Here is a 25705-nt window from a genome sequence, read left to right on the forward strand (position 1 = left end):
TAGCAATCAAATTTGTTTTCAAAAGCTAATTAAAATAACATTGCCATTCATGCTCTGGTTCCAGTAATTCCAATACAAAAAAGTTGTGCGATTCTCAGCTCAACTCTGGATTTTGGACCACTGGTCAGACAAAACGAGATATTTTGATATCAAACATCAATCCACTGGGAAAATGTAAAAGGGCTGCACCGAATCCTTTAAAAAAAAATTCAATGAATAAGTAAATAATTGTAATGGATTAACACATTATTAAATACATTAATCACTACAAAATATTATCTAAAAAATTACAAATGTTACTAGTTGCAGCCCAACCTGGTATAAATAAATGCAGACTCGAGTGGCACAGATGTCAAACAGCTCAAAATCACATATAGCAAGGGAAATATATACACTATGTTTAATGTTGTGACTGACAGCTAATACATGAAAGTCCCTGAATCTCAGTTCACATACGTGAGCAAATAACTATATGCATGCATTCTTCCTTAGCTGAAGAGAGAATTGACTCCTGGCTGCCCGGCAACAACCAGCTGAAACAACACGGGTGTTTTATATGCAGCTTTTGTTTATTATGGTTATACATCTTGCACCTCACTGTAAAAAAAAAAAAAAAGCAGGCTGCCCACTAATGACTCGTCACTGAGAGAACAGCCATCATGTTTACAGGGAGTGTGCAATTAAATGCCTGTCAATTACAAGAGTGACTAATATCTGTGCTGACACAACGATGAAGATTCACATCAAAGGTATGGCTCCCAGCAGCTATAATGCAAACCTGCAATACGATTATTTCAAATTACACCATGAATGCAAGAAGACAGTGAGAGGGTGCACTTACAGTCAGCTCTCCTCGGCTTTGCAGAGTTTCACTGCAGTTAGCATCCAGTGTACACTACTGTATGTTTCCAGTACTCAATGGCAGATACAGAAAGAACAAAATGATGTTGAATTCAGTTCCTAAGAAGCAGGGAACTACATAATAGCTAAAAACAATTCACACAGTAATAATGAGCTTATTTGCAATACTCCTCAATTAAATAAATTGTGAAAATAGCCTATTGTGTAATAGTGGATTTTCCAGTATCCTTGTAGTTCATCTGTAGTTCAAGAGAATTCATCATACCCCATCAAATACACAACAGCATCACACTTTCCAGCTCTGACAAATATTGGGCAGAGCAGTACTTTATAAAACTTCAACCAGCTCTGGTGGTGGAAAAGCATAAGTGAAATGTTCTGCTCCATTTTATCCGGTCGTTAAGTGATGACGTGACGAATCCTATTTCCGGGCCTAAAGTAGTCTGCGTTTAATATGGCTTTTGTGTTGTTAACATGTTTAATGTTTTGTATTTTCTTCTATTTAATCTCAAAAAGCTCCTAAAACAGTCAGTGATCACTGTTGACCTCCCTCGGCTTTTATTACCGCTAATCATTTATTTAAGCTCAGTTTTTAAAATCATAGGATGTAACTACAGCCCAGCCCATGCAGCAGTATATGAATGACTAACCTCGTATTGTGGATGGATTATCTCAGTTGTTCTCCTGGCTGAAGTTTGGTCCTTTTGCAGCATCCTGCCATGCGATTACATTTGTTCCTGACCACCGAGAACACTCACGCTAACTTTTATCGAGTGGAAAAAAAGTTAGCTTGTTTATATTATGCTATAGCTGTGTCGCTAGCGGTCACGTAGCACATCATTAGCTACAGCTAGCCAAACTTCAGTAACCCTACAAACATCACTGCTGTTTAGTTTTCTGTCTTCATTTATGTTGGAAGTGATAACAGAGCTGTACATTGTAATTTGTTTCCAAAACCCCACAGTCAGGACATGCTATATTGTATTTAGATGGAAGCTAGCGAGCTAACTTCCTGCTAACTTCTAACTCCGTTAAATGTCATAAATTCCGTTTTCATGGATGCCTGGATGTTAAACTCAATTGTTACACCTGGTACAGCAGAACGCTGATCATTTTATTAAAGATGAAAGACTTTAGACAGTTTTTCAACTCTTAGTAATGCCATAGTGATCGTTTGATATATTAGATTAGATTAGATTAGATTAGATTAGATAGAACTTTATTAATCCCTCGGGTGGGTTCCTCTGGGAAATTCGATTTCCAAAAAGCACAGCACCGACAGAAGTTACAGAGTTACAGAATATTATATATATATATATATATATATATATATATATATATATATATATATATATATATATATACACACACACACACACACACACACACACACACACATATATATAAATACAGAGACAATATAAATAAAATATACAAAGGGGATAAATAGAATAAATAGGAATAAAAAATAAAATACAAGTGAATTGCACATTTCAAGTATTGAGGTCAATTGCACTGTTGACTATTTACAAAAGTATTGCACAAAAGGTATTGCACAGTGAGGTGAAGAGGCACTACAGCTTAGTTGTTCCCCCCTCCTTTGTCCTCCTGTTTCCCCTCCCTCTCCCCTCCAGAGAGGAGTTAAACAGTCTGATGGCGTGTGGGACAAAGGAGTTTTTAAGTCTGTTAGTTCTTGTCTTTGGGAGAAGCAACCTGTCACTGAACAGACTCTTCTGGTTGTTAATGGCCGTGTGCAGAGGATGCCTGGCATTGTCCATAATGTCCATCAGTTTCTTTAATGTCCTTTTCTCTGCCACTGTCACCAGAGTGTCCAGCTTCATGCCGACCACAGAGCTAGCCCTCCTGATCAGTTTCTCCAGCCTGGATGAGTCCCTCTTTGCTGTGCTGCTCCCCCAGCACACCACAGCATAGAAAAGTACTCCAGCAACCACTGACTGGTAAAACATCCTCTGGAGCTTCCTGCAGATGTTAAAAGACCTCAGCCTCCTGAGGAAGTACAGTCGGCTTTGGGCTTTTTTATACAGGTGCTATATGGACCTGCAGCGGAGTTTAGGCCCAGACACGGCTAGTGACGTCAGACTTAATGACCGGATGGGACCTGTGCCCATACCATGTTATGGATAATAATGACTTTCCCTAACATTACAGCAGAGAGGGTGTTCACCACAGTTCAAGACATAGCATTAACAACAACACAGGAAAGCACAGCTTTTTATCTGAAAGATGTTGCACATGGCGGTGGAGTCACAGAAAATTATCACTTGACTCTTAGTTCCACAGAACATTTTAGCATCTTTTTTTTGGTTTTCTGTCTCTGCTCTCTGTTGCAGTTGCTTGTTTCCAGTCACAGTAGGAAGCTGTTTTTATTTCTACTTTCAAGATACTTTCTAACTGTAGTACATAGTTACTTGATGTGTATTTTGCTTATGGTTTTGCATAACCATGCTTATAGCTTTCAGGGTTAAGACAAACGGTACTTTCATTAGTGTTAATTTTAGTGTCAATTCAGCAGTACTACGATTCCAAAGCTTTAGGATTTTCCTACTTATATTCCTAATTCTATTTCTGATATCCTGTAAAAAAAATTATTCATTTCAGATCCTTGAGAAAAGTGGAAATGCTTTACTGTTTGCCAGTTAACGACACAGCCTTAAACTCTATGCATTCCACATATCAGACAAAATTCCTGTCCTAATAGGAGAAACACGAACATCTTTACACTTTACAGTCACATTCATCTCCTTTCATGCAACAAACTGAAAGAAATGTGCATGTCTGCACTGCTTCAAACTTGTAGACTACTCTGTGCCATTGTTGTCTTTTCTCCCAAACAAATGGAGATCAGTTGACAGTTATGCAAGCACAAATAAAAGGGCTTGTTTGTTGATTTCTTTTGTGTTCTGCCCTTTTACAGATAAATTAGGAACTTGACGAACTCAAGTGGCATAATTGCTAATTAGCAACCATAATTGTGATCATTGAATTCAGGAACAATAATATCCCCCAACACTGAATCCAACACTGCAAAGGCAGAACACTAACGCCACACTGAAAACACTGAAGAAATGGTATTAAGTCTATTTTCGTTTACTGGGCAATTTTAGATAATTAGCTTTTGCAATTCATTTGAAGTGCAGTCATCCGTCAGTGCTAAATGCAGTCATGCAACAAGCATTTTACCTGATAATGCCAGGCCACATTTGTTATTTAAGGAGAATGATAATTGTGGTAAAGCTTTTAAGATCGAGATAACAGAAGGTCGGGCACCGCTGCACCAGTCAAGCTCACATTTTTCTCAATATTTATTTGATCCCAAAGTTCTTTTAAAATTTCAGCAGTGTTTTTGTTGAAAAAGAATGACACTATCTTGGTAGAATTTTTAATCTTTTCGTCCACCATATTTCCAAAATCTTTGTTTTGTTACATCAAGCAAATATCCAGGTTGTCATATGGCACATGGGATAATGTGCCGTTACATGATAAATCTTTTGAAGTGTTTGAAGAATAAACACTGCTGTCATTGCAGATATCTTTTAGAGAACATAGTACCTGAAATGTGGCCTTGAATATAGAATGCCTGTCTACTCTTCACCCAGCACCAATCGTGGTCCTTTTAATTACTTTCTCATTTGTAGGAGCCACCCAAAGTTCTGTTTATTGTAGCCCACTTCATTACTGTCATGTGGCCAGTGTGGTTGCCATGGTGTGACCATTACGCCATGTCCTTTGAATTTCAATTATCATTCACAGTCTGATTTGTGGAGGACATTACTGAGCTGCACAAATATCATTTTGTCTCATCTTGAGGAGTCCCTGAAAGTCATATCTATAATCATGCCTCTGCTATAGATGCTGTTTGATGCTATGGCAAAATGTGAAAATAGGAAATCATGCTTATTTTTTCTCCAAGTAATTTTCATCTATGCAAATGTGTCATGCTGCCTTGGCCGAATCATGATACAGCTGTGTACTGCTGTACATTGAAAAGTCACTCAGACGTTGCTACCTTATTGTAATTACACAGATCAGAGTTGGTGTGCTTTCGGTCTCTTTCCTACACATTTTGCCACATTACAAAATTCCTAAATGTTTGCAAAAAGCATGTCAGTCCAAACACGCCAGCATACCCAAATGTCTTTCAGTACAAACAAAAGGACCAGTTCATTTAGCTAACGATCTCGCTCTTAATACCAATTGAGAAAAATGGCCACACAGCTAAGCCTTTAAGAACGAACATAGGTAAGCTCTGCGTCACACACTTAATTAACAGAACCTTATTTTTAAAAACAGCTGCCCTTTTATCACTCAAATGGTAAACGATGTTCAGGGTGAATTGTTTCCATTTTGTCATTATCCCCGCCAACCAACTGAAGTCCCATCAATGTATAGCTTTATATTACCATCGTATCCTCCTCAACAGTTAGATCTAATTCCACATCAGCTCCATGCTTGACTAGTTAATTCTCACTCTCCCCATGTGCCAGACGATGTTTGTGAGCAGCTTCACTCTGTATGCGGCTTGTTTTATCCATAAAATTTAGAAATGCAAAGCTGAAAATAAATCAAACTGTGAGCACTTGCACAATGAAATGTCATGTGGAGTTTCTCTCCACTGCTGTACATCTTGTTTGAATATGTTTATCATTTGTAACAAAATATTGATTTGATGGAAATAAAGGTTTGCTGCAATTTTTCAGCTCCGCACACGTGAGGCGAAGGCAGCATCTGCGAGCACATTTCTGCACTCTTTCTACTCAACTGGATGAGAAAACAGTTGCACGTTGAGATGTTGCTTTATAAGAGAAAACGCTCTCTGTGATGTGAAAATGCAGATGTACTGAACCATTTCCACAAGGACCTACGTAAATTAAGACAGAGCACAAAGTTTTGATGCTTGAGGCAAGACATATTTTTAATTAACCTAACAGATGTCTCAATGAAGTTCCCCAATTGATTACTTCCATATTTAAACATGAATAAAATGTCATGTTTAAATATGGAACATAAGCTAAGTGAACAAGAAATGAGAGACATTAAATTCCAAAAGAAATGCTGTAAAATAAGCACATTAATTTGTATTTTGTGATATTTATTTCCATTTCCCTGAAAGAAGATTGATTCTCAAAACTAAATATGGAAGAGCGTGGAGAAGAGAAAAGAGAAAAAAAAACAAAAAAGTTCCTACCTGCCGTTTCCTGCCTTCAAATTGACCTATTAATGCTCATTTTCTGCTCTATATTTTTGTTCTTGGACTCGACTAAAGCACATTTGTGTGGGTCAAAGTTCAAACTAATCCTGGGTTATCTCATACTGTGCTATAGCTACCCTTCACAAACAGAAGGATTTAACAGCAGATGGATGGGGCCGCTATGCTCAAAGCTTAAACTGTGTGCCTGAGATGACAATATTAATAATATCCGCACTCTCTGACACCACAAAGATCTAAATCTTTTGATTTGTCAGCCTTTTTTGTATAAATGCCTACCCTGATTTGAAACTACGGCCATTGTAGCAGCAGGAAATACCGAAAAACAAAAGAGGTCCACTTTAAAATGTCACTAATGGACATGAACACAGTTTCAAAAAGAAAAAAAAAAGCTTATTATTAAAGGCAAAATCACCAAAAACAGCAATCTGATGATTTTCCTTTGTTTTTTGGTTTGTTTGTATTTTTATCAGATGTAGGAATGACCCTCCTTTTCATGTCTGACCTTATATAACGTTAAGGGCAGTCTCAATTTAAAATAATAATTTGCAATGTGACCGGTAACATCTCTATTACTAGCTATTAATATATAAAGCAACACTGTTGTACTCAATTGCTGTCCAAAATACTCATAAATATTTGATATTGTGGAGATCCCACCAGATATCCCTGTTTCCAAGAGGAGTCTGCTAAGGTAAGAGACATCAAAGACAGTGTCAAAGAAATGAGTCAAATATGTTTCAAGAAATGCTCTGAAAGGGAATATGTGAAAGTTTAAAAAGGTGGAGCTGTTTGATCTGTATAGAGCAAAAAAAAAAAAAGCCAAATGCAGAGGAGACAAGCTTACTGTAGTAGCCCCCAGTGCTGACCCAGAAGTGGAAAGTCATATCTCATGGGACTGATGTCAATGCAACCTTGTGTTGTGCCTAAGTACCAATTGATTTTTTCAATGACACATGGCCCTGCACCACTATTATGTGGCCCGAGTAACCCGCTCAATTCATTAAAACACCATAATTCTTTATAAAGGACTTAAATAACCGAGAACTGGAAACAGCATTTTGAGTTTTACAGTTTTTACAGAGATGACATTAAAATGTTAACAGAATTCTTATACGTACTTTTAGTTAGTAAGCCTATTAAAAGTCTTAGATTTTAAGACAGTAAAACAGAAATAAACATGGTTGTAGTGGTATCTGGTGGCAAAGCTTACTCCATAGTTCCCTTGTGGCTTTAATGACTTTCAGTTAGAGTTTTCTTTGGTTTAGCCAACAAAACTATTTGATTAGGTTAAAAAGAACCATTACCCACATATTATAAAGTCTGTCTGACAGAAAGTTATGAAGGCTTGTGCCATATTCCTCTATGCTCATCTGGAAGAAGGGTCTTTATAACAGCCTTGAAGTTTCAAAGTTTTCTTCTTTATTTATTCATTTATTTATTTATTGCCATTGTTTGTTAAGGATGTTTTGTCTTTTAAAACCTCCCCGCAGCACCTTTAAGCAGACCAAAGGCACATCGAAATGCAGCCATCACGCATGAAAACTTGACACAGTTCCTATTTTATTAATTCTCACTTCTTTAGGTGACTCTATCAGGTCGCAGGATAGAGGCTGCAGTTAACATATGAAATGGATTCTCTTACGCACCACTGATGAAATGAATCAAGCAAAGCCAGCCAGAGCAATACACAGACTAGACAGTCACAGTCACAATTCATTTTACTGGTGCAGATACACCTCGCAGTCAGTCTCTTCAGTGCCACACTATTATAAGAAAAAATGAGGATGTCACAAATGATAAGCAATGTTTGGACCCATGACCTCCAGGATAACAGCAAAAATGTGACAGCTGCTTGAAGAAGCAATCAGCTATTGTTTGGAGTACCAGCTGGATCAAACAACAAAAAGCCACCCGCGGCACCAACGTCATTCCCAGGTTTGGCATGTGGCATGTGGCTTTATTAAAACAATAAGAAAGGAGCAAAAGGAAATTTTAAGAATTTGAATGAAAACAGAAACACAACAGGCACAGAAGAGGTTCAAAAAATCTAAACGTCTGTACCACTTCAAACAAGTTCGGAAAACAAATAAATATGACAACAACAATTAAAAAAATGTAACAGTCATTACCACAGCAGGATCACTGTAGAGGGACGCTAGATTAATACACAGTTTAGTAGAACAATACACAGCTGGCTATTGAAATGCATAGCCGTATATCTGACATGTCTACCTTTAAGCATATCAACCACAGCAGGAGAACTAAACCTGCTCAGTGGAGACCTTTAATTGAATCCATCCAAGGATCCCTGTAGAGGTGCCTTTATGCTGTCCTTTTCATTAACATTTAAAACCATGGCCATCTGTAGACTCACAGTCCTGAGCAAAAGTGTCACCACGTTATTGTTAGACAAAATAATAGAAGCATCTTTCACTACGAGCCAAAAAGTTCATTGGCGATCATGGAAATCTGAGCCTGAAAAAAACAAGCATGCAATTTTTTTTACTGAATCTGAATAATTACCACAGAGAATAAAAAGATCAATTTAAAGAAAACTGGGGCTCCAGAAAAAGAAAAATAATGTAGGAGTTTATTATTTGAATTCGCCGAAATGATTGTTTTGGGGTTGTTGTTTTTTTTCAATTCCGGCATTATAAGATTAGCTAGTCAGATATGTTGCTTCCTGAAGGCAAAGCAGGCAGACGTGGCTTTGCAAATCTATTCAGGTGTGAACATTTTTTCTCCCTTTTTTTTTAACATGACCTGAAGTTCAGAAGGTCACAATTGACCTTATTTCTCGACCAGCCCTCCGCTCTTAACCAAGCGCAGCCTTCCAATCCCATTACTTTTTTTTTTTTAATGCTAAGTCTGGAAACAAACCGTCTTATAAAACACTGATTACATCTGTGTGTTCTGGTAATTACTTTTCATGACTTTCCCCCTCAAGACGTAGCATACAATCTGTGCTGACCTGCCAAATTACCACTGTAATGCCCTGCTCTCCAATTAGTGTTCAAAGATTACCTCTAAGACTAATAATGGTATACACGGTTTAAAAATAAATCTTGGGAGACAGCGTATATTTTAATTAATCAAAGTCAAACAAAAGCACTATTAGTTTCAGAGCTTAGAAAATGGCTAAATGAGTCTGCGAACTCAAAAAACCCTTAAAAAAAACTGATAAATGATTAAAATTACTTGTATATATGACTTAAAGGAAACATCAAATTCTAGGTGTGCTAAACGAACATAAATAATTAAATAAAAAATGCGTGAGTACTTGGATTGCTGACTGCTAAATGCTAGAGGTTAATACATCAATATAGCCCCTAGTTATATGACTCATACATCATCAGTGCTACCTCTCTGCTATTGACAAATATGTTGGATGTGTGCAGTAACCTTGACTTTCTCTACAAATTCTCCTCTGTTGTAACCCTTGAGGCAAAATAAATAATTGCTAGCCCTGACGGTGTTTAGCATGTCACTAACAAATGCACAGACATGTGTCCATTTGGTTCAAATCAACAGCAAAAAACACTGAGTTCAAAGACATCATTCTCCCCGTGGATGTTTTCCCCAGAAACTGCATTCCACTCACTCACCACTAAAAGATGGGATGGAGAAAAGAAAAGGCGGAAAAGGCAAGTTTTATAATGCATGCCTTCCTGCGTGTGATGTCTCTATGGTAAAGTCAAAGCCCTGAATTTCCCCTCTCACGGCTCTCATTAAGGCAGTGGTGTCAGGCAGTGGCAGAGAAGAAGGATGATTTTATCAATGATTTAATTAATCATCAAAACTCTCCTTCTCTACACATCGCTCTCTTCATTTGTCCATCCTTCTTGTCTATCACTGTTCCTTGAGCTTTTTTTAAATATTGCAGATAAGCGAAAGGAAACGCGCACACACCTGCTCTTTCTAAGGCACTGCAACACAAGTCGCCTTGTCCTTTCTCTCAGTTCCCCTGACTTCAACTTGCTCCCTCCCAGACCAGGCAGCAAAAGTCCTCAAAAAAAAAAAAAAAAAAAAAGCAATGTCGCCACTATTCAGGGGAAAGCGGAGGAGGCAAATCCAGTGAATTACCTCCACAAAAGGACAACTGTGTCTCAGCCTGCTTCAGAACTAAAAAAGATAATAGCCCAGTTCAACAGCTAAGCTCTTCCTTCCTCCTTTAAGTCTCTCAGTTTCTAACATTCTTAGCACACACAGAGCCACTGCCGGGACGAATTAACGCTTCAGTATTTGGCAGAACTGAGCAGACCTCCAGAATACCATGCTTTGAACCAAGACACCCCTTTTGTTTCAGAGTCTCCGGCAGGATGAAACTGACAGGAGAAAAAAGAAAAAAGAAAAGAAATGTTTTCTTGTTTATCTCTTACCTGGTATTGAGGCTCAGAGCTGGACAGAGAAGCAGTAAGCAAATAGCTTGGATGAATTTCATAGCTGTCTCACACTCCCGTTCCTTCTCCCTTTTTGGATGATTTTTGCCTTTCCCCCGTGCCTCTCTCCCTCGCTCTCTAGCTCTCCCACTGGCTGCCTGGGTTTTTTAGCGCACTCTCATCCACACACGCACCCAGACACACAAGCGGCGAGGCAGACAGATGCAACACAGTGGCTCGGCGAGAGGGAGGATCTCTGGCTTTAAATAACACGGGGACACGGACCGACTTGGTAATGGAAAGGAGCGGGTGGGGCTGAAATCAAGAGAGGGAGATGTGGGAGTGATATGATGTCAGCGCCAGTGCAGCTATAGCTATTGGCGAAAGGCTTTCTTTTTTCTTTTTTTCGCATTGTTTGGTGTTGGTTGTTCCTGCAACAGTACACCTCTCCATTCACTGCGTTCTCTTTACTTCCTTGCATTGTGATAGATAGGTGGAGGTACGAGCCAAAACATTTAGTGGAAACATTTAGCAATGCCAGGTCGTGGCTGCAAGTAACAGCAAAGTCACAGTTTAGTGAAGGCATGAACAGATTTATAGTGCAATTATTACTGAAGCTCTGCAGAAATCAAGGTCTGGTACCAAATTTTAGTGAGCAAAAACGGAAAATGAAGACCTGAATAAACTGAAATAATAAACTCTGACGAAAAGATACCAGGTCTTTTTTTTTTTTTTGCTTTATTATAGTATGTGTAATTTCAATGAAATGTTGATAGAAAACAAACTTTATAGAAAAGAATGTAAAACCTATGTAGAGATAAAATACAAATCTTGGAAATGCCAGGGGGGGGGGGGGGTGTCTGAGTAACTTTAATAGTTCAGAAACAGTTCATTGCAGTAAAGGAGAAATTATGTTAAAACCCAACACACACACACACACACACACACACACACACACACACACACCTCATTTATTTATCCCACTTTTCACAGTAACTCTATTTCAGTCATAACCACTATAATCAGAAGAAGAATGTGATTTCAGTATGCAGTAATTTGTACTGGGCCTCATAGCTCTGCAGTGGGACCTCCCATATTTCTCTGGTCACTAGGACATTGCTACACTCGCCTGACGTTTGCATGGAAGATGCTAGCTTGTCTGCAAACACTGGCTAACTATTAGCAAAGTAAAAGTAAAAAGTGAAAACAGGAAATATTTCCTGCTTTTACATTTTATGCTTTCAAAGTAAAAGTTGCCCCTTACGACTCCACCCAACAGAGTTTAAAAGGTGCATTGTTTACTTTGAAAGAGAATGTTCTTGGGTTCTGGTTTGTGTTCTCCTTTTCACAGTTTTGGACATGAGTCGTAGTTTTAGAGTGTTTGCAGACAAGTAGTAATATGTATGTCTTACATTTGTTTTGCCAGTTGATTCCGTAGCCATCAACTGATCTGGGCTTTTGTCAGCTGGTATGGTACGATTGCAGGCTCAGTATCTAACGTAGCAAAGTTATCGCAATCCTCTGTGTTGTACATAATTTTATAACAACTTTTAAAATAACCAAATAAAAAAACAACAAAACTTTGTTAGCAGAAGAAGCTGAAATAGAAATAAAGTTTATTCACTGTTGGAATACAAGATAATGTAGACCTTACAATATAATAGTTCAAAGTTAAAGCAGATGTTGTCCAGTATGGCATGTAGGCTTGATTATTTAAATTAACCACACCTGAGCCCTAGGTCAGACCTGCACTAGGATAGGAAAAGATAGAAATGTGCTGTAATTAAATCATCTTCCCACCCCAGTCTCACTTGCCTTGCAGATCACTTTGATGCTTCAAGTTAACCTTGTGAAAGTTAGAGCAGCTCAAGAACAAAATGTTGAGCACTGAGAGGATGTTCAAAGTCAGATTCCGAGCCATGTAATACAGGTAGAATATTAAGCAGTCCATACAAAAGGTGGGGGTCACACACCATAGGCATGATAAATGATTTCCATTACAGGTTTAATAGAGTTTGAAGTCTATTGTGCCCTAGTACTAGCTCATTTTCCATACTGAAAGATTTCCAGCCATTTATTTGGCGTAATTATAAGTTCATGCATGGAAACCCATAGTGACCAGTTGTAATGAGTCTGCTAGACCGCAGCTTGCCATGGTTACTGTGGAGAGCATCTCGTTGGACCTCCATAATCTGTCTCAATCATGTGTCACATCAGCCTGAAACTTGCAGTCCCGCTGCTCTGAGCCAACCTGTTGAGCATCTTATCATAATGAAGAATAATTACCATAAAATGAGCATGAATTGTTGATATTATGCAAGATTACATTTAGATAATTCCCATAGCTAAGCCTGAATGTCACATCAATTGATTTGTGTATTTTGTTTCCAAATGCTTCATTTGAATTTTGAATTTAGCCTAAATAGGATGCTTTGATTCAGTTGGAGCCAAGAACTGTTTAGTGTTTTTGTTTGTTTTTGTAGGAATTCTGCTTGGATGAAAATACATTTTTGGAAACCGATAGATTGTTTATATAACACCTAAACAGCCATGATGACATCAGAAAATGCAGTTTGTTGTTATGTTGTTAGTCCTAAAAGCAATTTGTACGGTACAAAAAAAGTCTTTTTATGTTGCCACAATGATTTCTTTATATTTGCAAACCACAAAATCACTCCTGACGCCAACCAATTTCGAGTGTTTTTCCTACAACCTGTGCTGCTTGGAATCCCGGGGATTCCAGCTGACTATGTTGCCTGAACTAAATAATTAAAAAGGTTACTGTGGAGCTCTGTAAGCCATGCAATATATTATTATAAGTGTATATTTTTCATCTTGCACTTTCTCCAATCTTGTAATATTGCCTACGTGCAAAATTCCAGTCATAAACACTCAGAGAGCAATATTGCAACACAAATCTTACACAAGCAAATTTAAAAATTCTGGCTACAAAGTAAAAGTAAATGTTAATATACCTCCGCCTCTTAATCCCACTGAGGTCACTGTTGAAATAATGATGAAAACTGGAATCTTTGAACTACTAATTGCTCAAAAATCAATGTGTGCTTTAGGTTTGTGTATCACTCTGTGAAACTTTTTAGACCTTCCTAGACGAAAGAATGAATGCTCAAACGTTTTCTGTGATTTGGCTAAAAGTTAAAGGAGTTATAGTTGGAAATAGAGTAAGACTATACTTAGGAGAAAATTCAGCCACAAATGCAAAGTGTTCTAGGTTTTGTTTTGTCTTTTTAAAATAAAAGCACTTTGAGCGGCAGACGTGTGTGAGTTTAGATCTTCAAATTAAACATAAAGTACAGGAAGACCTTATCTACCCACACCACTGAGCCTTGGGACTACGTCCTATTTAGCTGAATTCTGAGCAAATTGTTGAAAAATGCAACAGATTCTGTTAGACTAACCAGCTGAATGGGCAAATGGGTTAAGCTCCTTGCTAAAGAGCATTTAATGTTAATATTGGTTCTTCAGGGATTGCACATTATAATAGCTTTTTTAGGGGTCCACATTTCCCCCATCCAGAAACCCCATCCTTTTGCCTTCTGGTCACAAGCCTTATTCTTTACCTTCAGGCTACAGCAGTCCCAGCAGGCAGCATTTCCACTTGTCTTGCTATAACATATCCAAGGGCGGCGATATTGACTGACAGTTGCTTCAGTAAATCAAAATATCCCTCTTCTAAACTGGCTAAAATAATGGTCTGTCAGCAGTGCTGTTGCTTTTACTGAAGACTGTTTACTTTCTGAAGGAGTGCCTCGTTGCTCTTCTTCTCTCCCCACACATGAATATTAACCTCAAAAATACAAGTTAGCAAGTACTGCAATCTCCATAGTCCATTATGTATGTTTACAGAGAGTTTGCAACGAGGAGAGAGCAAAAAAATCAGCATTCCCTTGCATAAATTTCCATCCTCAACATCTACAGTGCCATTCAACATTTTGTGTGGAAAAGGAAAGAGAAAACAAAAAGAGAGAGAGGAGTCTGGCAGCAAAGCTGAAGCTTAAGGCAGTTCCCTGTCAGTTGGTTCTCTCTCTCAGTGCAGGAGTATGGAAATGTGCTTTCACAGAACTGGTGCTGAAATAAGTTCTGAACATCTTGTCTGAAATGTTTAGTTTGTCAGCACATGTTAACAACAAATGAATGGAGATAGCGGAATACACAGCCTTAATCTCAGTAAAGCCAAACAGCCATTGTTGGTTATACTACTAATAAACAAAAGGTAATACAGCTTCCTGTATGTTACAGTACAAAAAGCACCCAAACAAACAAACAAACAAACAAATAGAGCAGCGCTCTATTAACCCTTAACATCAAAATCCAAGAGGAGGATCAGAGAAGTTCCCGCTGTGTGTTGGATCTGAAGACTGAAGTATAAGGAAGAATAACATGTTGTAACTGATTACCGTGCCTTAGAAAATGCTGCAGAGAGCCTTGAGACTCTTTGTAGTTCTTGCTGTTTTTACATTCGGGTAAAATGACAAACGAAACAAGCCCAGTGTAGCCATTTGGTTTCTAAATGCTCCTGCAAGTTTCAGCTTGCTTTAAGTTTTTGAAGTTTTTCTCCACCTGTCTGCCTCAGCGTTTTTTGCTTCGTGCTAAGAAGCAAGAATAAAAAAATGTCTCCGTTTTCCAGGAAATTCTGCAGTGATTTCTTCAGAGACTTTCAGAGAGCCATGCTTCACAGGCCATTTGTATAGCGGACCAACATTTCAAAATCAGTTGACTGCCACTGTAAGAACAGCTCGTCGACAGCTTATAGTCAGAGTAGACTGGATGCAGACCTCTGAATCTAGCCACTCCAGTGAGTTGACTGATTTGTCTGGCATGTGACACGAAACAGCTGTTTGTCAGTTTAAAAAGCAAATGGCTCAGTGACTGCTCTAGCACTAAAGATTAGCCAATTGGAGCCATGGGCAGGACTAACACTGTTGTCAAGCTGTGCACCAAGAGAGATAACAAAAGAAAAAAAAGAAGACAGCATAGTTTACTTTTTCATTCTCCTAAAACAAAGACAAAACCAGTATGTTGGCAAGGCTTAAATTGACATTGGAACGAGGCGGATACGTTGGTCTACAGTGATTGTTTAAAAGAAATCAAATCCCCTCTCCTGCGGAAATCAAGTCAAGACAATGTCAGATTATAGATTGAATCAGAGTGTAATAAGTCTGATATCAGGCGGGAAAGAAGGAGACGAAAAAAATCTGCTGGCACAACCAGACGTAACACAATGCAACAACCACAACAATTTAATTATGTCAACATTTTTTCGGCCTTTTTAAGGAATATCTCAATTCATTTAAATGGCTGCTGCTGAGGAGAAAAGTAAAAATGCACAATGAGTATGAAAAGGAAATGAATCAGGTAGAAAAGGTAATGAATGCCAAGCAAGAGACGAATCAGGTTCTTAACGCACTAAGACTCCCCTCTGCAAAACAAACAAACACAGAGTATTAACCAATAAATATCTTATTTTTCAGGAAATCTCACAATATTTTGAAGATATTGTTTAAGCCAGTCAAAGATGCCAAGGCTGAGATACCAAACATGCCAACCTGAATCATAGTTTTCCCTATGACTCAGGTTGGCATGCCCCTACAAAATTTCTGATGCAATAAGGTAGCCCGTGCATCTTTGTTTTGAATATTTCAGTCAGTATGAAGGTTCTTGGAATAACCTACGGTAACATTTAGTGTATTATAAAGAAGCATGTTGGTTCAGACTGGTTCTCTTTAGACATATGAACCACTAGGGAATTATGGTCATTGGGTGTGAAGGTAACTGGATAAAGAAGCCTGGTGATGGGAGAAAAATGTCTGAGCTCTGTGTATTATTTCTCCAACTTTAGGATGTTGTCACTGAGGGGAAAATAGTCTTCGAGGCAACAGTCTCACAGCATCTGTGCTAATAGCTGCAGGACAGCTAAAGAGAGACAAACTGTCTATACAGGACACAAAACAGGCTACAAAAGTATAAAAACTGAAGTCAGTAGCAAGACACCCACCATCAACAGCAAGGCGCCAGAACAGCCACCCACATTTAAAGCTGGTAAACTGGCAGGACACCAACATGACACTGTAGCAAGATGCCAGGACACCCACTTTAAGCAGTAAGACAGTAGGACATTCATGTTTAGTAACAATGCAGCCACGGATTTGTATTACTGTACTGACAAAGGACAGGATATTTTAAAATCATGCACAATTCAAGCCAATAAGGAGAACCTTAGTTATTGTAGTCCAGCTTTGTTTGCTCCGGTGCTTTGTTTTGTTCCAGCAAGACCTCCCAGAGCAGAGCCTTGGCCTTAAACCATGGTGATGCTGCCACTGGAGAGGAGCATTTGTGGGGGGGATTGTGCCTTGGTTTATTGCGATTCTGCGAGGTTGTTAGCCAGAGAGCTGCTTACCCCGCATCCTCAGAGTGAAGGGAGAGGGGGAAAATGGCTAAAAGAATTTCCTTTAAATTATTCACCCATGTGATCATTGTGCGAAGACTATTATTAAGTTAATTAAGTATAATCAAGTATAATTAAGTACTGATTATACTTTACATTTTAGAGCTTTAGCTGATAATACTACTTTGAGCAGCAGCAGAACACTAACATCAGCACATTACATGCATTTAATTTTCAGTACTTGGTATAGTGTGGGCAAAACTTTATAATAATAATAGATGGAAGTAAAGTTAGCGCTGAAGGAAAGACTACGAGAAGAAATAAAAAGAACATTTTACTTGCATGCAGGAATGTTGTCATAAGATGGAATGAAAGAGACTGAGATGAGAGATATACAATTTGCATGTTTCAACTAAAACAGTACTCACTTTGTCCAAAGCCTTTTGGTCTTAGGAGTATATATATATATATATATATATATATATATATATATATATATATATATATATATATATATATATATATATATATATATATATATATATATATATATGGTTGGTTAGCACTGTTGCCGCACAGCAAGAAGGTCCTGAGTTCAATTCCAACATCAGGCCGGGGTCTTTCTGTGTGGAGTTTGCATGTTCTCCCCGTGTTTGCGTGGGTTCTCTCCGGGTACTCCGGCTTCCTCCCACCGTCCAAAGACATGCAGCTTGTGGGGATAGGTTAATTGGATAACCCAAATTGTCACTAGGTGTGAATGTGCAAATGAATGTGAGTGCGAACGGTTGTTTGTCCCTGTGTGTTAGCCTTGCGACAGACTGGCGACCTGTCCAGGGTGTACCCCGCCCCTCGCCCTATGACAGCTGGGATAGGCTCCAGCGCCCCCCGCGACTCTGAAAAGGATAAGCGGAAGTGAATGGATGGATATATATATATATATATATATATATATATATATATATATATCCCACTCCTGGCACCCCATAGAGGATCGCAAGTTCGATTCCTGCCTGGGGCGTCTGTATCCAGTAAGGGTCCTAAGGCTAGACCCCCTATGCTAAGCAAGCCTACCGCAGACATGAGCGAGACAGATAAATATGAAGGCATGCCGGCTCGGACGTCGCCCGGATCAACAAGGTCCGCGTCAGGTGTTGAGGAACCAGGGCACCCTGACGAAAAGTGGGCTACTGGAACAAGAAGGCATCGGTGGGCAAGGGACGAAAACAGGGCGTTGTTGGAATGCTACTACGCAAGTAACCCTGGCGGAAGGGGCTACATGAATAGGCTGAGGGACCTATGGATTCTTCGATACCCAACATCCACAATGACGGCGAAACAACTAGTAGCTCAGTGTTCCAACATTCGAAAGAAGGGACTGCTCTCACAGCTAGAGATTGACAAGGTACAACACAAATGCTACGGCAAGGAGGAGTCAGGACGCCAGGTCAGGGGGGCGATATCATCACCCCCACCCGAGATTGGGTACATAGCCCCAAGTGCGATAGGAGAAGGATCGTTAAGTGCGAGAGGAACTGACCTGAAAGATAGGATCATGGCCAAGCTTGAAACCTGGATCCCCCGTAGCCGGTTACCAAGATTACGTGAAGTACCCTCAGAAGGTCTGCTAGATGATGTTAATGCAGCACTACGGACGATACCTGTGGTGGCTAACCAACCGGACATCGTGGTGGTAGATAAACAGAAGAAGACGGCCGTAGTGATCGATGTAGCGGTTCCGAATGACAGCAATATCAGGAAGAAGGAACACGAGAAGCTGGAGAAATACCAAGGGCTCAGAGAAGAGCTCGAGAGGATGTGGAGGGTGAAGGTAACGGTGGTCCCCGTGGTAATCGGAGCACTAGGTGCGGTGACTCCCAAGCTAGGCGAGTGGCTCCAGCAGATCCCGGGAACAACATCGGAGATCTCTGTCCAGAAGAGCGCAGTCCTGGGAACAGCTAAGATACTGCGCAGGACCCTCAAGCTCCCAGGCCTCTGGTAGAGGACCCGAGCTTGAAGGATAAACCGCCCGCAGGGGCGTGCTGGGTGTTTTTTTTTTTTTTTTTTTTTTATATATATATATATCACTTTGGTGTACCGCTGGTCTGTTAAACGTGCTATACGTGCTATACAAATAAAGTTGTATTGTATATATATGCAGCTCTATAAATGTATCGATTTCTCAGTTGTGTAGCATTATCAGAGGTGTACTGTGTGAGTTTTATTTTGATTGGTTTTTTAGCATTACATGAACATTTCTGGGACTGATTTATTTGTCTACCATTTTACTATCTCTCATTCTCAGTGGAATAGACTCTGACCTTTACAAGAAGTCTAGACAAGACAAATATTGGGCTATAAAGGACTGTGTAGAATTAGTCTTCATGAACACCATTGGTTTGAAATGATTGTAATGTGTCGTCTGATTCTTGGAAGTGTGGTATAGTCATTATTTTTTGTGCAAAGTTTACAAAAACTACTGATCATCTCACATTCTTGATGAGTGTTAATCTCCAAAACTCATCACAATTTTTCCATTAATAAAAAAGCATCGCCCAGATTGTGTTTATTCCCCCATATTTCATGTAGATAAAAACCTTTCAGTTTGCACATAATGACAGCATTTTCAATTTCAAATTGAAAATAGGGGGGGGGGGGGGAAATCCCATCTGTCACACTCCAAAATATAAATTGGATACACAGAGAATTGTGCGAGATTGGATTTGTGAATGCATATGATATTGATTTGAACACCTAGTTTGTGATGAAATGAAATGTCCCTCTTGGTAGAGCTCTTGCTGTAAAAAAATAAAAACAATAAAATAAAATAAAATAATAACAAAACTTCACATTCCTTCTGAGTAATTGCGGTGATATCTTCACTCCACTGTGCCATCACATGGGTGGGTGTTCGTAATACACTACTCTGGAGAGGAGGGCACAGTGAAGTACAGGAATACAAACTGAGCTGTCTGGAGCGGAAGGATTAACGATGCTCATAATTCAGAGGCAAGCGGCTTTTTGAATTTACTGGTGGATTTTTACTGCCACCTTCAGGTCGAAGCTTTAACTGCAAATAATGCCTGGACTTGTACCTTAGAAAGAGTATTCAACTACCACTACAAAAAATGAGGGTGAAACTGTACAAATTTAAATAAAAATGGTAACAATATCAACCGTGCTATTTACTTTATTAATATTGCTCTTATTGTTTGTGCATTCTTGTTTATTTATTCATTTATTTATTAAAATACTGTGAGGCATCTTTAAGATTTCATGCAGTTGCTTCTGTTACACAGCTGCTGCCTGACCTGGATATACAAAATGCTGCAGAGTGCCCTATTAACACCATTTTGTTGTTATGTCAGCCATATTCAAAAATAAATTCAAGTTTGTTTTAAATGCTTATTTTGTAGTCTAATTATTTGCAAATTACAATCTATATCTATCTATCTATCTATCTATCTATCTATCTATCTATCTATCTATCTATCTATCTATCTATCTATCTATCTATCTATATATATATATATATATATATATATATATATATATATATATATATACATAAATGGTCTCATTTGCTTAAACACAAACTGATTAGATGCAATTTCGGACCACAGTCATGGAGCAACATGGACAGGAGGAATCATTGGGATTACACTTGAACGGCCTGTTTAAAGCCCATGCATACATAATGAGCAATGAAATGGGCAAATGAGAAAAGAAAGGGTCAAAAAATGTGACCCAACGGCTGTTGTCTGCAGGAAGAAAAGGTACCACAGGGGGACGCACAGCTAATAAAGGATTCACATAAATAACCGCAGGAAGAGCTCGGGCTGCAACATAAACACAGGCCTCCAGTCAGTCAACCGCAGCACTAGCCGGGAGGACATAAACATGCAGGTTTATCGGTGCATCTCTGAAGCAGCTGCACCACTTGACAAAATGATAAAGACTGACAAAGTGCAGCTGCGCCGCCAGTAGGGAAGATAAAAGACTCCGCCGATGGGAGCCAACAGTTATAACCAGCAGAACCGAGTTAATATGCTGAGGTGATTTTAACTTGTGATTGTTTTTGTCAGATTCTGTTGTTGATGGTAGCACGGGGGGAGCGCCGAGTGTGTCTACTGGGAGCTTTCTTCAAAGACAAACTGAAAGAAACCAAAACCACTGGGAACATGAAGGCTCTCTCCTGAATAAGTATTTCGACAGGTGATGGATGCTAAATGACCAGCAGCTTCTCGGGATGCATGAGAAATAGATTTTACAGTGTCTATCTGTATGTTTGTCCAGACTGAAAAAATGATGCCAAGTACTGCGTTTAATAACACACTTAATATCATTTCTTTACTTCAGCTGTTTTCAACCTTTTCTGGTAAAAATTAAAAGTGCTTTACAGATCTATCTATCTATCTATCTATCTATCTATCTATCTATCTATCTATCTATCTATCTATCTATCTATCTATCTATCTATCTATCTATCTATCTATCTATCTATCTATCTATCTATCTATCTACATATATATATATATATATATATATATATATATATATATGTGTGTGTGTGTGTGTGTATTTAATTACACAGGAACTACACTTATTTATGGGTCTTACGAGGCAAATAGTGAAAATACAACAGAGGGATTAAAAACATATTCACATAATGAATAAATGAAGGAGAAAAACACAAACAATTGCAGCAGCACAATTCATTTGCCACACCAATCGTCATGCTTCGGTACTAGAATGGCATGTAAACCAAATTCACATGTTTTTTTTGGTTATTTTGAGTATTATATTTATATAATCGACTCTGTATGACAAGGTTTGTTGCCACAGGCGAGAAGCTCGGATTTCTCATTAAAGAAAAGGAAAGGACACACCAACATAATTCTGACTGTTATCTGACTGTCTTGACAACCTACTGCTGTGTGGCTATGGCAGGTCTGACTAAATCTGGGCTTGGCCCTCCAGGGTCCCACATAGCTGAATTGTTCAGAAAGCATGCAGTTGCCTACCATGGTTCTCCTGAGGAATCACGGGCCCATTTTCTGATGTGGGGGGAGGAATACTTAGAGCAAGTATCCCAAAGCAGTTGTCACATAATTCAGTTGGTGTAAGATACTGATGGTGGCTTGCAGCTCTACCTCAACCATGCCTTTTTCAAGAGTGATGAAGCATTACAAAAGCCCTTCGTTCCAACTAAGTAGACAGAAAAGAAGTCAGCAGTCCTGTCCTACTTCATCAACGCACTCAGCTTTGTTAAATCTTGGTTTAGCTCATGGATCAGTAGTCACACCTTGCAGGGCATTTGAGGTGCCTTTTCTTACTACTACATGATTAAGCAGCGTGCTTTCTAAGACAAAGACTATAGTCATTTGAGCACAGTACTTTGTATTTTAGGTAGTACGAAGAAATATCCTCCTGAGAACCGAGGAAAAAAATCTTTGTGATTTGTGTGTCCGATAGGCTGTTTCTCAGGAGGAGTAAAAAACCTCTAATAATTAGCTTGAATTGATCAATTAATTTAATACAAAATATGATAAACATAAAAAGAAAAATTAAAAAATGAATGTACAATGTTTTTGGCAGACAGGATTTTTCAGGCTTCTTGGGGAACTTACCACAGTTTCTTTGCTGATTTAGACTGCCTCAACATCTTCTGTCTTCTCATGTCCATGATACTGAGATCAGCAACTATCCATGCCATCTGTTGCAGGACGCCTTGTTCTTCTTGTCACTGTAGTTCCTTAAGATTCTGGCTGTATGTTTTTTAGTTGTTATCGTGCTGCATAATTCATTTGAATAGATTAGATGTCTCCCTGATGGTACAGTGGTAAAACTAAGTCAATATGTGAAATGCCTCGAACACTTACACTGCCATACTATAATCTACTGGCTCTGTTTTGGTGGAAAAGATTTGTCACAAGTGTAGCCACCAACTCACTGTACATTCTCATTTATGTATTTAACATTATTTATTTATTTATTTTAGCTTAGCAGAGTGTACTTTTGTCCACACTGCAGTGTGATAAGAAGCTACTAACCAGATAAGGAGCATTTTGCAGATGCCATAGGTTTTCCTCTAGCACCTCCATTAGGTGGTCATTTGTAGTTTTAAGTGAAAAATATTCATAGATTTCAATCACATTATCAGCATAGAGCCTGAGAGCAAAACTGCAGCAATAACATGCTGACCTAAACTGGACACACCATATCCTGTCACTGCAGCAACCAAAACCATCCAGTTTAAACTACAAATATTTTGAAAAAGATATGAAGCAACAGTATGGAGCTCTTACAGTCCATATATAGCACATGCTACAATTCAGTAACAGGGCTTGACTTACACACCATATTATATACAACATGTATCTTGTGGATAATACCACCTTTTCCACTGCTGCAATGACGAAAACCAGCACATGCCTGTATTTTGAAAATGACAATGGCCATTTGGAGGGTGAAAGACAAAAGATATTTATGTAATTTTGCCTCTGTACGGCACTACACTGGATTTGAAATCAGACAAGATGTGACTGTGCTGTGTGATATGAAGTGTAGACTTTCAGCTCTTTTTGCATTAACTGCTAAAAAATTGCTGCCACAACTTCTGCCAATCAACAAGGTTTTGACAGTGAAAATATGATTACTTCTAAACAGTGTTGGTCAAGTTACTTGAAAAAAGTAATCAGTAACTAATTACTGATTTCTTCCCCCAAAAAGTAATCATGTTACTTTACTGATTACTTATTTTCATAAGTAATTAGTTACTTAGTTACTTTTTAAAAAAATGATTTACAACCTGAATAGGTAATAAAGCAATAGCTCTTTCAGCCCAATTCACTTTTTTCTACATAATCCATCATATAAAATGTAATCAAATGAAAAAGTCTTTTTTGAAACTAGCTTTATTAGTTTTAATCTTTTAACTTTATGCATGAAACAAACATTAAATTATATTCAACCGTCTCTGACTAGAAGAAATTTGTTTAACATTTAAACCTATTTTCTGCACATTCCTGCACATAAAATAAAATATTTTTTTGTGTTTACACTCACTCTTTCAAATAAATGCACATAAAACACAGCAGAAAATCAATAAAATCAAAGACTCAGTGGTCCTGTTGCTCTATTTTCACCTGTATAGCAGGAGTGGGGCAGGCGGGGGTTTGCCCTGGTGCAGGTTTGTCATAGCGGTCAGTGGAAGGATCTGGGAGTTTCACATTCCCGTGGCAGCGTGTCGGTGCTTGCTTGAAAGTTTAGGGGTTTTTTTGCTGTAAAAAGAAGTTTTCTTCCCACGCAGTGAACAGTGGATGCTAATGTTTTTGTCACTTTTTATGAAATCAAACTCAAAGTAAGTTCAGTACTTCCACGCGTTAAACACTGTGCGCTCATACTCTCACTCGTTATATTATCCGTTGTTGATCTGCACACAGCTGTTGCCAACGTCGCACTCGCTTACAGTTTTTCTCCATTGGTTTGGCTCGTTTCTTGAAACAGAAATTACATTCTCAAAACTCTAAGATCATTTGGCAAAACACTCTTACAGTTTAGCACAACACTATAGCTCACCTGCAAAAGCTCATATCTCTTCCAAAACTGTTCACTCAGGCTTCAATCTAAATCCCTTTCGCATTTAAACAGTCAGTGTCTCCAAAATGGCAAAGATCCTTCTCAATAGCTTTGGCTCATTTCTGGACACAGATCGGACATTCCCATCATTCGTGATGCTTTTGTCAAAATAAACCTGGATGGTTGATCACAACAACATGATCCACCTGCAAAAGCTCATATCTCTCCTAAAACAGTTCACTCGTGTCAAAACGACATTTCTTTCTAATCTGAATAGTCAGTGCCCCCAAAATGCATCGTCCCTTTGGCATTGTGTGAGTGCTGCCATACAAAATGTTTAGATGTTTTGTCACTATGGCAGAGGACCAACAATATACAACAGAAAAGAGTAGCCTCCAAGGTTTGACATCACAGATTGCACTCACACTACCAAGGAAATTATAACCATTTTTTATTCACAGGCAAAGAAAGTTTCATACATATGTAAAAAAACCTGGGACATCCACTGTGGCCAGGTGGCCAATAATATTACGGCCACGTCTTCGGCCCTTGACCAGGTTGAAGCCAGCTTCATCCACGAACACCAGGATGTGAGGGGTCTCATGTCCTTCCAATGACATTATTCTCTAAAATAGAGTAAAGACCATAAAATCAGTCATACAGAAGAGTCATATACTACAGTTAGACAATTACATGTTCTCCCCCACAGGTTCAATATACTACAGGCCACTACTCCAGTGGTTCTAAACTAGTGATAGGCCTATTTGATAGAAAGGGGAGTGGGAAATACTGATGACTTACTGAGATGTTACAGTGAAACCTACAGTATTAGATAGATTTGATTGGGAGACAATAAAATAAGGATTGTAATGAGAATTGTATCATACAGTAAACTGCAGTTTTCTGTTGAAATTGTTGAAGTCAGATGAAGCAAATACTGATTCTGAAATCAGGTAAAGGAGGTATTGAAACCAAATAAGTGAACTACTGCTTACTGTGATTACAGGTAAGGTTATAATGAGAGACAACCAGTAACTGACTTGCATTTACATACTGGTAGCGCAGCTCCTTCACTCTGTCAGAGTTCCTCTCATATGGTACCCTGTAGATTTGTTTCATTGTCATCTGATGCTTCTTCAAAACCCGGTTTATTGTGGAGATGCTTAATGTGTTTATATTCTGGAATATATGATTGTCCTGAAGGATGGCATCGCGGATCTGTCTCAATGTGATGGCATTATTTGCGGCCTC

At 38.7% G+C, this 25705-nt stretch overlaps 1 protein-coding gene across 2 annotated transcripts in view; it reads right to left on the bottom strand.

Moving 5' to 3' along the window:
- luzp2 (leucine zipper protein 2) overlaps nt 1–10743 on the bottom strand; it is a 160732-nt gene extending 149989 nt beyond the window's left edge. For both annotated transcript variants that reach the window (XM_085411989.1, XM_085411980.1), the window contains exon 1: nt 10471–10743. In XM_085411989.1, the coding sequence (XP_085268115.1) occupies nt 10471–10532 (62 nt within the window). In that variant the 5' untranslated portion in view covers nt 10533–10743. The remainder of the gene's footprint in view (nt 1–10470) is intronic.
- Nucleotides 10744–25705: the final 14962 nt, after the last annotated feature.

Source organism: Rhamphochromis longiceps, linkage group LG1 (genome assembly GCF_057381845.1).
Source record: "Rhamphochromis longiceps isolate RC_006_pf linkage group LG1, R_longiceps_female_GT1.1, whole genome shotgun sequence".
Lineage (NCBI taxonomy): Eukaryota > Metazoa > Chordata > Actinopteri > Cichliformes > Cichlidae > Rhamphochromis > Rhamphochromis longiceps.